Genomic DNA, 15556 nt, shown 5'->3' with positions numbered 1-15556 from the left:
GCATGAATTATGATGAGATACGGAGCTTGATGAGAAATAGAGAGTGCGTGTGAGTGTGTGCGAGCATCTGTGCGCATGTGCTGAGTGTATATCACTGTGAAATGTGTTTGTCTGTGTGTGTTCGCAGGATTTAAAGCACAAGCCTGTTCTTCTACCAGCTCCAGCAGCGCACACCAGTGAGTACATTCATCATAGTGATGCGTTTTAGTTAAGTGGTCCATTCACAGTGACTTTCAGAATAATGCTATTAATTAGTGGTGTGTCGTGCAAAACATTAAATTACGTGGAGTTGTTTGGCTGTAACCCAAAACGCAAGAACGGTGCACTATATCCCTCCCAAAACACCTCTCTCAACACAAACCACTGCTTACCTCTGCAATGTTCGGCTTTATTCCCAAGAAAGCTGTAATAATGGTCATTGTAAACTGCACTGCTGATTAAACATTCGTGTTAGTGGCACTGCTGATTAAACCTGATTAAATGTTCTACTGTTTAATCTAAAAAAACCTCAAGCAAAACTTCAGAATTATTCAAAGTTTGCCTGAATCACTGGTTTGTGACAGACTCATAAGTAATCACTGGTTTGTGACAGACTCATAAGAAAAAGCACCAAAACTTGCAAGCAACAGAGAGAAAAAAAAAAAAATCATAATTCCAGTTATGCATTTTGTAGAGCAAATCGGTGGTACATTTGAACTTTTATGTCTGTATCTTATCTTAACATAATTTTTCCTTTGTTCTCTTATTTATTGTTCCAGTTAATCGGGTTAAACCATACCATTCGTATCCCTGGAAGTCTCTTAAGTTGGATATAAATCTTGATACTGATATATGCATAAAAACAAAGTATTATTGAGAAGCAATCAAACTCCTGCTGAGATTAAATAATTGCACAGTTGTTTGAGGCCATTTTTTCTCTTGACAAAAGTAGGGCTGGGAAACATATCGAATGATCACAATGCATTTGTCGTGATTTTGCTTTTGTGGCCATTTAAACAAAATTATGCTGCATGAATTAGTTCAAAATGTTAATTCCAGTAAATCGGTTCAAAACTCACTCATGCTTCTCTGACATTATCTTTCAAAAATGTGTACACAGAAGTCACTATTTGGATTTTTATATATATAAAATATTGTAGTAAAAATGCATCCAATATTGCTATTTATTGCTATATACTGTTATAGTGATGCATATGAAAAATAATTATATTCATCCTTGAGTTCATTTAATAAGAACATGTCTTAATTATTACTATCTTGTATTTAATTTTAACATGAAACATTTTGAATATACTTGGAAACATTTGATGTTTGGCTGAAATTGTGTTACTGTGTGACATTATATATATATATACACACAAAAAAAAAATGGTTCTTCAGCGGTTCTTCAGGGGTTCTTTGCGGTGTTTAAGGTGCTATATAGCACCACTACCATTTAAAGAACCTGTTAAGCCCAGTTTGGTTCTTCAGCGGTTCTTTAGCGGTTCTTTGGGGTGGTTAAGGTGCTATATGGCACCATTACCATACAAAAAACCTGTTAAGCACCTACAGTTATTTAAAGGCTCTCTTAGTCTCTTAGTTTAGTTGGTGATAGGATTAGAAAAACGACATTAAAATATAGTGATTTTCCTGAATACAAGTCCCGCCTATATATATTCCAGGGCCCCCACACAAGACTTTTTTACCACAGAAATTTTTTCTACAGGATTTTGAATCTTTTAAGCCACGATTTGGTAAGAAATTAATTATCCATCTTTTAAGTAATTGTCATTTAGGAGCATATTGACTCATCAATTGTAGTATCTGGCATGATAATGGGCCCTACTACCTCAAATGTAAAAAAAAAAAAAAAAAAACATAAATGGTTCTATATAGCACCATTTGACAAATGTGCTATAAAGCTTCTTAAGTGCCATATAGTACCAAAAGAAGGGTCCCCTATTATTACGAGCCAAAGAACCACTGTTGGGTACAGTTGAGCACCATTTTTGTTGAAGCAATTATAAACAACCAAGGTGCTATATGGCACCTCTTATGGTTCTACATAGCACCATTTGACAAAGGTGCTGTATAGCACCTTTAAAGATAGGTGCTATATGGCACTTAAAGTGGTTCCCCTATGATTACAAGCCAATGAACCACTTTTAGTGCTATTTAGCACCATTTTTGTTTAGAGTGTATATATATATATATATTTCCGAATTGATACAGCACATAAAATACAGAGGCATATTTTTTAGCAATTTCATCCAGCCCTAAACAACAGCAGACCAATAGCAGTTTACAATGCTATATAATGTCCATTAACAAAAACAACATACATGAGCATATAAACATTTCCATCCCACAAATTAAATAAACCACAAGTGGCTTAATGCCATTCAGGTTTGTTACTCATTTTGTCTCATCTATTCAGTCATCTAAGAGGGAGATTGTTTCTCTCCGTCATACAGCCTTTCATTACAGAGCTAGATTGCTCTTCCTTTAGTTCAAGATGGGTTCTCACCAGAGCTAGCAGAGAGAGGAAAAAAATCAGAGCTCGTGAAACGGGTGGCTCTTAACGGAGAGTGGCAGCTGCACAGGGGCTTGATAGAGAGTGTTAATTGATAGCACTGCTCATAATGCCCCTAATGTTTCACCATCACGCCGGGGGGCTTTTTTTCTGAGAAGATAAAGAGGAAGAATCCAGATGCAAAATGAAGATGCAGAGCCCTCATTTATAATCATTATCCTTTTCCCCTCAGCTCCACCCCCTCAAAAAGAGCGGAGAGCACAGCGGAAATTAGTGTTGTTTCTGTCTATCAATGTATTTATCTACTGTATTTGGTCAGTACTTAAGAAATAATAAGCTGTATAATATACAGGTAGCCAATCATTATAGCAAAACAAACCCATTCAGGGATGAAGCTCGACATTACAGTAGGATTGGGATAAAAAGAATTGTGGATTTGGTAAGCTGATGTTCTTCTTGATGAGCAAGGCTTCACACTCATATGAAGGACAGTCACAAAGGAAATCGCTATTCTGCTGAGTGTCTAGCCGTGGGCTATTGATAAGAGCTCTGGGCTTCTCATTATTCTGCTGTCTTTACTGAAAGTCAGGCCAGGGGCCTGTGCTACATACATCACTCTTTAATTCTGCTCCTGTACAGTGTTTCAGCAGACAACAGAAGGTCATGTGACAAGAAGTGGCACATAATTACAGTGCCAGACTGAATTAGTCTGATCCGTATGGATGAGATAAAACCTTTCCATACTAGTGTAGGTCATCGCTCAGGGCTCGGGACACTTATGTCCTCTTAACCTGCTCTGTAGGGGTGTAACGAAACATCGTTATAGCGAGATATCGTGATAAAAAAAAAAGTGACGATATGTTGGCCAATCAGTGATGTAAACGATATGATTAGTGTTATCCAAGACTCAGCTTTCTGTATTTATAATGTAAATTCTGTCATCATGTCGAAAGATCCAAAAAAGGTAAAAAAGGCATAGTAGAATGGTTTAATCCAAATCTTGTGAAGAGACAAGAGAGCTTTGTATGATGAACAGATTTACAATGACGCACATACCCTAGTAAACACGAAATGTGTGCGTGACATGCAAGAAAAACATGAGAGTGAATAAATTGAGAGAGAATTAAAATATTTGAATGAACTAACTTTTAATTTTGGGAACAGCCATTTTGACATGCTTTGCGATTATAACTGTGACTATCAAATGAAGCACGTACACGCTGGAGCGGCACTCATAGTGAAAGCACAAACATTATTTAAATCACCATATCGCATTTAGTCTTAGTATTATGATTATTCAAGGTGTTTTAGATGGTTTATTCTTATCATGTCAGTGCTTTAATAGTGGGAGAGGTAGGTCATAGCAAGCACCGGGAGAGCCTGTGTGTGTGTGGCTTGTCTATATATATATATATATATTACGGAGTTTCAGTGATAGTACTACATTAAACTACTATACAGTATATAACCTTGAAAATAATGTGTAATAATTCAATGGGTGAATATTTGTGGATCCTGATACTGTCAAATGTCTGATTTTACCAGTATAGTCAGTGACAAAGTGCAAGCATATTTTCAGCTTCAGAATCATGAATATTTGTATTCTGGTGTCACCATTGCCCTGTGCATTGGGGATAAGGACCAAGGTTTAGTCTATTCAAGTCCACCACCCATGTCCATACCAAATTTAGCATTGTTTAGTAGTATATGTGGTGAACTTTTTACCCTTTCTTCCAAATTTCCATTTCCCCCCAAAAGCGCAACCCTACTCTAGACATCCATCTATAAACTTGAACCGTTTTATAATTTTGCATAACAAACACATCGACTACCCACCATAAACATCAGACAAATTGATGCATGCAAAGAAACACTTGATCTGAAAATATAAAACATAATGCATGTCCATATGGACCATGTTCATGTTCTCCATTAGTATTGTGCAGATCTAGATGACTGAAAGTTCCCAGAGGGCTCGATTCACCTGCCATCAGTCTACAATTTCAATTAGATAATTAATCTAATTAGTGCAGATTCATTCTCCTTACTGCCGCTCTGAAGCGAGCATTAATATTGCTGCTTTTTTGGGTCATAAAGCTCTCACATCAAAAGAAATATGACGAGAAGCCAGCATGGAATCAAGAGGAAATATGTTTATGGATTCTTAGTCTTTAAATTGACCGTGCATATTAATGCAATTAGCCTATAAAGTGAGATAAAAGTCTGCTTTTACGGTACGCATGCTAGAGCAAGAGTCCACTTTACATAATTACAGGGTTTGCCCGAAAGCTGAGGGATTGAACCTGTTCCCGGTAGAGAACTGACTTGAGACAAAGAGAGAAGATTAAAACGTGATTCTTACCTTCGTACACTGCTTTGAAGCCCTGGCCACTTACAGCGTAGTCTGACAGCAGCCATAGTGTAAGTCTGGGTCCTGTGCTGACTATAGGGCCAGGAAGTTGAAACCCCGTCAACCTAAAACGCAGAGAAGGAACAAAGCTCACGTTAACCAAGAGTATTGTTATACAAACGAACGCTGGAGCTTGGCAGCTGCAAATGTTTGAGTGCCAAACTGACTGCTAAATCTCAATTTCCAGCTTTAACGGAAAATAAAAACCTTTAAAAGCTGTTTACTGTGGTGTAAAAAGCTAACTAGGACAGCACAGGTGATAAGTGAGGGAATTCTGCACAGAATGGGCCACCAGAGACACCATGGCTCATGCACCAATCATCAGAATGGTAGCTAATAAACGCTTTACAGACCTATCAAAATCAAAATCAATAGAGCAGCTAAAAGAGCTTATTTCACAGGTCAGAGGTTACAGATGTAAGCTATTAACTCAGTTTCACACCATTGCCATGCATACTGCTGAAAGCAATCTATTAATTGATTCTAAAATAAACTTCACACATTCAGCGACTTAGAAAAAAAAAAGAGTTCTATGATGAGCATAATTTCAATTTCTATATTAAACTTTATTTGGATATTTTGGGGGGAATAAAGTTACAAATGCCATGGTGAAAAGCAGAGTTGCAGAAAGTTACTTTTAAAGTAATGTTGCTATATCATTGTGTTACTCCTTAAACAGTAACCAAGTAACACAATTATTTACTTTTTTATGTTAGTAATGTATTTTTTTTCAGGTTTGCATAATATTCTGAGTTTGCATTTCACTGTTTTTGTTTATTTTGAGGAATACTGAATCTGCTTTTGTGCAAATGATAAATGCATGCTCACATTTGATCTAGAACTTCAATAACAATCATTTTTGCACAATGCACACAACGCCTCTGCACCTCACACCTGATTTATCTCAACATGGGGACAGAAAAGGTGTCAGTCAATAAATGGAGGAAAAGGTAACTTGTGCTACTTATTTGAAAAAGTAAGATAATTTGTTGTAAATTTAAAAGTAATGTGTTACTGTACTAGTTACCTGAAAAAAGTAATCAGATTACAGAAATCACGCTACTTATAATGCATTACCCCAATAGTGGTGGGAAAATTGTTCAGATATTACGTGAAGAAAAAAGCCTCAACTGAAATATTTTTTTTTTTTACGATTTAGCCATAACCTTCTATTATTATCTTAGAAAAAAAAAAAGAAAGAAAGAAAAAAAGACTAATGGAAGAATTGATAGAGAAGGCCCTTGAACATCTTCATGACTGTCAAAGTCAAAAAGTTAAAAGAGATAAGATAATTTGAAATTTTTCTGACAAGGCAAGGTTAGTTCAGGTTTATTCTTTTTTTTTTTTGCGATTTCCTAAAAATGTAATATTTAATAATGAATTACTCATTCTTTGTTTAAAAAAAGAAAAAGTTGAAAGAAATTTGATTTAAAACATTAAATTGTTTAAATAGGAAGGTATAAAGACAATGTTATTAGTTTTCCCTTGATGGTTACTCTGCATTAAATTCAAAACCACATGAAACCAGCATGAGTATGAATAGTTAATTTCTAAGAACTTGAAACTAGATTTTTAAAAGACATTTTCCTTTTATCTTGGAAACTCTTATAAATGACTGAACCATGCACATAAATATGCTTGCAACACATGCTTGAAAATAATAACATGCCATGCACTGTTTTGTGGAGAGATCCGTAGATCCGTTTTTCTCTTTTTTTAGATTAGAACAAAACGGAGCCTCCAGCAGCCAGGTGTGCTCGACAACTGCGTGTATGTGCTCGCATTTCCCCACAGCACCACTATGACCCATATAGTCCTCCAGGGTGTCAGCAGAGCAGGATGTTAAACCGTGTGATGCAGCTTTAGCTACAGGCAACGCTCTGAGCGTTCATGTTCCAGGGCTCGCGTCAGTTTGCCTTTTCAGTCAGATCCCAGAGCTGTCATCTAATCTCCATCAGCCCGAACACACCAAACGGTCACCTGGATGCGGCCTAAGCCATTTTATATGCGTTAGTCAGAGATCAACTAATTGAGCTGAACTGTGGGCAGGAGGTGGATGATTCAGACAGGAGAACTAGGTATCTCGAAAGACAACAAAAATACTCAAAAAGCTATTGTTCAAAGTGACAACACTCATTGTCTGATTTTTTTTTTCAAACAGAGCAATGTGTTGTTGCTATCCTGACTGAGATCCTGGAAAAATTGTGTAACAGTTTCCAAAATTGATAATGAAAAAGAAATGTTACTTGGCATCAAATCAGCATTTAAGAAATATTTCTAAAGGATCATGTGACACTGAAGACTGGAATAATGATGCTGAAATTCAGCTTTGCACAGCACAGGAATAAATAATACATTTAAAATAAATGTGAATTTTTTTTTTTTTTTTTTTTTTTTACATTTAGGCTACTTTCTTTTTTTATAATATTTTACAATATTATTGTTTTACTGTATTTTTTATCAAATATCCAAATACCCATGGTGAGCAAGAGACAATTCTTTCAAAAAACGTAAGAAAAAAAAACAAAACAAAAAAACTTACTGACCCAAAACATTAGTATGGTAGTGTATGTAAACCTTAAAACATTTAAATTGTCATTATTTACTCACTCTCATGGCATTCCAAAACCACATGCTGGTATTTTTAACTATGGAAGACGACGTAACATTTTTTTCCAAAATAATTACACATGACTTGTCATAAAACAACAGTTAAATATACAGTTAACTACTTCACTTATTATTTATTTTTCAAAATGCAGCATAGTTCTGGTTTGCCTAGATTGGGCGGTTTATCGAGTTTGTACAATATATCAAAATATTTTTTTGAAACGATATGGAATGATACAGTAGTTTGATAAGAGCACATCTGAAAAAGTACAATTTGTCCTAAACATGACACAAGCTTATATTAAGGGCTTCAAAATAACTGGTAGTTACCAAGTTTATAGCAGCTTGCCCTGTCAGATGCTCTGACAGATAGGCTACTGACAGATAAATACTTGCGCTGTTTAATGCATTTGAGATGTGGTGCTTTCCTCAGTGCTTAACTTACATTTCACAGGTATATTCTCCATCTGTAAATGTTAGAAAGTCAAACAAATATGTCCATTTCACTGTCAGGAGAGGACGAGCCTTCTGCAAGTGAATTTCCGCTAAAATTCAAGCTTCCGTGAACGAGCGCCGCCGCGCGCATGTCCGCCAAACAGATATGCTAAAATATTTGTTGTTGGAGACAATAAATGTGCCATATGTGGAATTTTAAACCTACAAGTATATTTTTATGAAAGTGACCATTATAATGGGATAATCAAATGCAGGCTATTATAATTCGTTTGTGTTTTTTTTTTTTTGTGTTTTTTTTTGCCTTTAGTCAATTTAAAAACAAAAGCATTATTGTAATGTTACAATGTTAGAATGTAATGTGATTTTAACCACCTTTTTTTGCACATAATATATTGCATAGCCTACATTACATTCACTCTATTTGTTTCCATATCCTTCAATATCAACATTGTTTGTTGGATATCATTGGGCAGGATCTGAAATGTATATTTTTTTAAAGGTCCCATGACATGAAATTTTCACTTTCTGAGGTTTTTTAACATTAATATGAGTTCCCCTAGCCTGTATATGGTCCCCAAGTTTCTAAAAATTTCAATCGGTGTAAATCGAGCTTTTGCTATCTTTCTCTGCCTTTGAGAAAATGGAGGCTCATACGCGCTGATCTTGAATCTCCTTCTTATGACGTCATAAGGAGGAAATGTTACCTCCCCCCCTCCCCGCCCAGAGAATATTTCCGCCCATGAGAAAATGCGCTAGGAAGTAGGAACGCGCGCGATTTTAGTTTGTCCACGAGAGATATCATGGCTTTTGAGCGAGCGAAGCATAACAATTGCTCAATAATTGGATGTACAAATGAACACCGAAGGGTCAATACAGAGCTGGGCTTGCTGAACGTCTGAAACTAAAGTCTGGATCACTCTCTTTGGCTCAGCTACACACCTCGGACAAGTAAGTCAACTAATGATATATAAGTGTTTTGCTTTACTGTTTATGGTTACCTAGATTTTACACGTAGAATGTGGCTGTAACATTAGCTATGCAGCTATGCAGTTTATGTGTGTGATACTGAATACACACACTGTAACGCGAGTGTTGTACACGTCTTTGTTATTTGGACAACCGTTTTCCTGTTGGTTATATGGCGCGCGCGATATCCGCATTTCAAGATCGCAGAGCTTGATGTAATTGTAATAAGATAAATACAGACGTTACAGATCTCTCATGAAAAGGCAACAGTAGGTTCGCGTTAGCTACATGATAATAACTGTAAACCATCCGAATAAAGTACCGTATCCAGACATAATATTTTAAACAAACCATTCGGAAACGTCCTGCTGGAGCCGCTGAGTTGCAACTTCTTCATCCGTTGCTTCTCCATCTGGATCAGATTCTGGGTCAAACTGAAATGCTTGAAAGACTGCGTGTCTTCGTGCCATTGCTATATCCAACGTAAACATGCATGCCACGTTACCGTTGCGCAAGATGGTCAAGGCCACACCCACCCTCCACCTTGTGCCGCCTTTCTCCTCCTCATTAGTATTTAAAGCTACAGACACCGAAACGGCCTGTCTGAAGGAAGCTCATTCTGGGACTGGCTTGTAGTGGCTATAATTCTGCACCGAGGCTGAATTTTTGGAAAGAGATTTCAGATACAGTACTAGGGACCACTAAGGCCTATATTAAAGCCTACAAAAAGTAGCATGTCATGGGACCTTTAAATAAATATAGATTTTCTTTATCCAAATGGAAAAACAGAGAAAGTACCAATATATATATCATATATCGCCATTTAACAAAAAAATACAGAGATATGATTTTTTGGCCATATCGCCCAGCCCTAGGTTTGCCCATGAAGAGACTAATTTTCTGACCAAACAGGAGTTTATCAGTGAAGATCACCTCTAGGCAGAGAAGGTAAGAAAGAGGCACTATCATGATACCACAACAGATGAACTGAAGACTGCCCAAATAAGACTGGTCTGGACAGGAAGCGGTGGGGTGTGCTGAGGCTAGAGCCGGCCTCCATTAGGAGACATTTCCACATGGATGAGTACTGCAGCAACCAGTCAAAATTCTCTATTAGAAAAAGGAGCACTTCCCTCTCCAATTATCCCAGGTGCTTCTTTGGGAAGAGAGCAGGGACACTGGAGAAGGAATAGAAAAAAAGAAAAGAAAAAAAAAAACACAACTGGAGAAGGAGAACAGGTGGTGCTTTACAGAGTTCATTGAAGAGGGAGGAAAAACAGATTGAACTTCGAGGCGCATGCATGCACTTCTGATTGTGATTGTGCTAGGGGTGTGCGATATCATGATTTTATACTGTGAATGATTAAAATGTCTCCCTGATCTGCTTTTGAAGAGAGAGAATTGTATCGTGCTACAGTGCACATTCTATCAGCTGCAGTTCTGATGCCTCCGTCTCAAAATACAGTAGGCGACGTATATCCACATCACGTTTAGCAATGCAGCGGTAAGGTTACACTCACGTGACATTGCAGTTCTTTGACATCATGAATCCGTGCCTTAGGTCTTGACAGCAGCCTAATAAACCTGCTACCGTCTGTGTCATTAATGTTAATCAAAAAACAAAAGACAAAGAGAAAATCACTCATTGCTCTTGACTGAATAACTCAAGTAGCTTTAAGAATTATAGGATATTTCATTCAGAGAAGTCGATGTAGTTTTTTATTTTTACATTTGTTTAATTTTTTACTTGAATGCTACTATTAAAAACATTCACTGTTGCTGAAAATATGGTTTCACTTTATTTTGATGGTCCCTTTAAAGGGGTGGTTGATTATGATTGCACTTTTCTAACTTTAGTTAGTGTGTAATGTTGCTGTTTGAGCATAAACAACACCTGCAAAATTATGACGCTCAAAGTTCAAAGCAAAGGGAGATCATTTATTTTAAAAGAAATTGCTTTTTAAGGACTTCAACAAACATGCTTTTTGTTTGGGTAGGGACTACACGACATTCCTCCCTGGTTAGTGACATCACGATCCCTAAAATTGACATAAACCCTGCCCCCGGAACACGATTTATAGATTATCAAGACAGAATATGCTAATCAATGACTAGAAGATAACTACACATAAGCAACATAAATTCATCAACTAACCATTCAGAAATATTGTCTACATGTTGTCATTTCTTCTTCAGTTGTCACTCCGGTTTGAATATAAAAGGCTATAAACATAACATTTTCAGTGCATGTCTGTGTGAGGTAATCGAAGCTGCTAAGAACGAGCTGTTTAAGCTCCGCCCTCTGTGCCGGGAGAAGCAGCTCATTTGCATTTAAAGGGACACAAACAAAAATGGTGCGTTTTTGCTCACCCTCAAAAAGTGACAATTTTAACATGGTATATAAAAAATATCTGTGGGATATTTTGAGCTAAAACTTCACATTCACACTCTGGGGACATCAGAGACTTATTTTACATCTTGTGAAAAGGGCATTATACCAACCCTTTAACACATTCTGTTGACTATAAGTAATATTGCACCTAAAATGTCTACTAACTCTGATTACAGTGTTAGTAGAGTATTAGTTCAATTTAATTCACATTTATTTCTATCTTATATTGTATTTGCCCTATTATTTGTAATTTGCAGCTTTGTTCTTATTTTTAACAGTAGCGGTTCGTCCGAGGAGGCAAGGGAGGCACAGCCTACTCAATTTTGAGCTGAAAATGGGACAATGTTAAAGCTGCAGTCGGCAAGATTTTTTTTTAATCATATTCACTGAAACCGACACTATGCATAAATCAGCCTTCTACCTCCACCTGGAGCCTGTTATTTGTTTTGCAAAAATCCACCGCTCCCGGTTCTTCTGGTCCATATCAGCGCAGGGCTGTGTGAGATCTGACTGTCAATCACAGTTCGTGCACACGCCACAGATGCTTCGATGCTTAAGAGACGGGTGCGTTCTCAGAAAATCTGGTGCACACGCACTGATGAGCACGAACTCGATGGGAGGGTGCTCGCTGGTAGTGGGTGAGGGGCATGAGAGTTGTAAACATTCAAAATTTTGGCTAAGTCCCTCAATCTGCCAGACTTGCCGACTGCAGCTTTAATAAAATTCTCAGTTTCTAATTTCATTTCATGTCTCAGAATGTGAATTTCTTGCTTGCAATTTCACCACTGTGACAATAACATAAAATGTTACTGAAGACAGAACCATCGCTGCTCTTCCCCAAAAGTGCCGAATCTGCCAATGAAATTACAACTGCACGGAAAACTGTACTAAGGCGAGTCTGAGGGGACAGAGGAGGAAAGGGAGGCAAAATAGAGACTTTTACCACTGTTGTTTGGATTGTCTTGCTGTATGCGTGTCATTTTATTTACATTTTCTGTCTAAAAGTGACCAAAAAAGCCATTTAAAGCAGTTAAAGCAAAATAAATAAATAATAATAAAATAAAAAATAATCCTAGAGAGGGAATGCCCAGACCACTACAATTTAGCGTGTCTCCTCTATTTTAAAATCCACCAGCTGCCACTGATTTTTAATAAAAAAGACAAAATAATAATAGTATCGCCCACCACTACTTAATGGTCTAAATGGTCTGTCATTCTTTATTTTTCTTTTGTTACCTTGCAAGGCAATTTTTTTTTTAAATAGGGAAATTAGTTTGGCTATACTGCCACAGTGATTTGCAAAATAGTCTTAAAAAACTAAATAAAAATCATGATAAGATCATGGATTGTGATCCTGTCTGAAAAAAAAATCATGATTGATATTTTCGCAATAGCGCCCACCCCTAGTGTGCGCACAGTCTTTATTTGCATGCAGTCTGCTGATAATATAAGTGTTTGAATATTTGAGTATGCAATCGTTTAAATGTGAGTATCAGTATGAGTGTTGAATCAGTATGTTCTCAAAATGTGTGTGTGTGTTATGAAGAGGGTGTCACTGTAGAAATTCCCCTGATTAAAGCCATCCGTAAACACCCCACCCGGCCTCCTCCAGCCTTCAGGAGCTCCAAGCACAGGCTGATTTACTGAGTCCTGCACTGCTTCATAATAAAATGTGATTAAATGGAATGTCAGGTCGTGAATAATGAACCTCGCCGTCCAACCACTGTCACTACACATCAGAGTGGCTACCAGTGCTCGGTGTCCTACCACTCTACAGTTCTCAGCACTAAACTATAACTGGGGTTAACACTAAACTGGCGACATTAGCATAGTTGGCACTATCTGAATTTCAGACATGGCCTTGCTCCAATAATAATGGAAGCAGATACTGTATCAGCACAGCATGTTCCAAGGAAGCGAAAGCCAGGATGCCAATGTGAACTGCATATTTTCCATTTGGACTTTACAAACATTGTCTCTTGTGCTTAAGCTGAAAAGAATAGCATTTATTGAAAGAAATCCTTTGTAGCATTTACTGTCACCTTTGATAACTTTTAATGCATCCTTGCTAAATAAAATGAATTTAATAAAAAAATGACTGCATCAGCAGCGCGTTGCCAGGTTCGTAGGATTACAAAACTTGTTCTTCCACCTTAAATAAAGCGCCATCCAAATGCACTAGTTTTTTCACTGAGGTGCCATGCAAATGTATTTTTACAGACATCCACATGAGAAACAATTACTGTCCAAATAGGACTATATTCAAATATTTAGTAAATTTAAAGGTAAATGTCAAACGTCAAAACTTTAAAATTAAACCAAAAATGTATAGCAACAACTAAAAGCAATGTGTGACTTGCATTTTCCCTACCAAACAGCTAGACGGAGTACAACTGAATGGAACAGAGATCTGGGGTTGTGCAAGGTATTCCTAAAAGTTGAGACACTTTGAATTAGACTCTGTGTCTTCTAAACGCTCATGGAACGAGATGCTAAAACGACTTGCTAACAGCATCAAACTAAAGCAGGCTGGCCTTTCACTATTCTCATTCAAAGGATGAAGGTGGGAATCGCTGAGCCAGCCATATTCCAGCAGGAAGAAGGACACCCTGGAGAGAGGAAATAAAGAGAAGGGAAAACGGATGCAGGGCCAGGATTCTGACAGGCAAGCAGAGTGAAAACATTAGGGGATAAATTATAGAGAAAGTGCAAAGGTGAGTGAGGAATATGTTTTGTGTGCATGCATCTATCAATCATATGACATATTCCGGTGTAAATGTGATCTGAAGTGAATGAATCGACAGCTTGTTTCTTTGGGGGTGACTGGAAATCTGCAAGTTCATCTAAAGCTATGTGTGAAATGTCCATAAATAATTGGGTTCTTCCGTACATTGTTCTGTTCATTCACAGAGTCCACCTGTAGGCCAGAGGTATGAGGTGAACTGGATTGATGGTGCTCTCAGCGCAGACTGCTGTGTCCAACACAATCACTGCCGTAACTCTCTTGTCTTCAAGGACTCGGAGCATTCCTGGGTGGCAGCAGTTATGCACCCACTGGAGCGCCTCGGAGTGGCTAACGTCCAGAGTAAAAGCCGTCCAATTATCCTCTCCTGCCATTATTTCCAACCTTCATAAATACATGCTTCCCCATTCCACCTACCCACACACATTTCCACTCAAACACCTCTCGACCAGCCACCAGAGCTATTTTTGCACTGCTACCATGATGGGTAGATACTGTAGTGCAAGTCTATCATGGCTCGTAATATGTATGATGAGAGGTTTAGTGCTTGAGACTGGATTACTGTAATGTATCTGACTTAGAGTACACACAGAATGGAAAGCAACTACAACACGCCAACCAGGGCCTCGGCCATCTGCTAGAAACATCTGTGAGGAACTGCATTACAGTGTCGTACAAGATCCTATCCACACTTTCTCAATGCCAGTTTGAATACAGAGAGAGTTGTTTGATATCTTGTAGTAGCTAATCAGAAAGATATTTTAAACCAGCTAGGACTATATGCTAGCAAGCTAAATTTGTAAATTTTAAGTAAATTCATTCAAATAATTTCTAATCAGACATGGGATTTGGCACCCATAAATAGAGTGCCATTCTTTGTCTCAGCCAAATAAATGCTTTTTAGGTCCAAGGGGTATATGATCTTGCAAGACTCTGGGCTTTCCAAGACAAATCACAATTGAGAGAATCCAAAATGGAAGACCTCCTTTTGATCTCTTGTTATATGTGATGAAGCACCGGCAGCATTGGTAGTGAAAGATATCTAGAAAGGTCTGTACTGCGTAAAGTCCTCATATCAAATATCATCTCCATGGTGATTCCTCATTAGTCTGTTTGGTGCAGTTCAGTTCAGTTCATGTCAGCGCAAACAATGTCAGCACAAATAGCACCTACTGGTTTCAAATATTGTGGAAATTAGCCTTAATATTACTGTAAATATTTATATTGTAATCTTCGAGAATATATGAATAGTAAAACAGTTTTCACATTAATATCTTTAATACATATTTGCTCTTTCTCAGTTGCTTGGTTGGCACATAAGAAGTATGCAACCTGCATACCAACTCATAAGCAAACAAACAAATAAGTTCAAGTAAATAAATGAAAGTAAGCAAAAGTGATACATTTAAAAATAATATTTTGTGGCTAAGTCTTGTATGTGTTATTTTTAGTTCTAATTTTCTGTGT

The 15556-nt window shown here is 37.4% G+C and overlaps 1 protein-coding gene across 1 annotated transcript in view; it reads right to left on the bottom strand.

Moving 5' to 3' along the window:
• csmd2 (CUB and Sushi multiple domains 2) overlaps positions 1-15556 on the bottom strand; it is a 324493-nt gene that overhangs the window by 258099 nt on the left and 50838 nt on the right. Inside the window, exon 3 of the mRNA XM_082187012.1 lies at positions 4875-4987. Coding sequence (XP_082043138.1) covers positions 4875-4987 — 113 coding nt within the window. The remainder of the gene's footprint in view (positions 1-4874; positions 4988-15556) is intronic.

Source organism: Leuciscus leuciscus (genome assembly GCF_965113295.1).
Source record: "Leuciscus leuciscus genome assembly, chromosome: 12".
NCBI classification, from domain to species: domain Eukaryota; kingdom Metazoa; phylum Chordata; class Actinopteri; order Cypriniformes; family Leuciscidae; genus Leuciscus; species Leuciscus leuciscus.
This window is presented reverse-complemented; position numbering and strand designations above follow the sequence as displayed.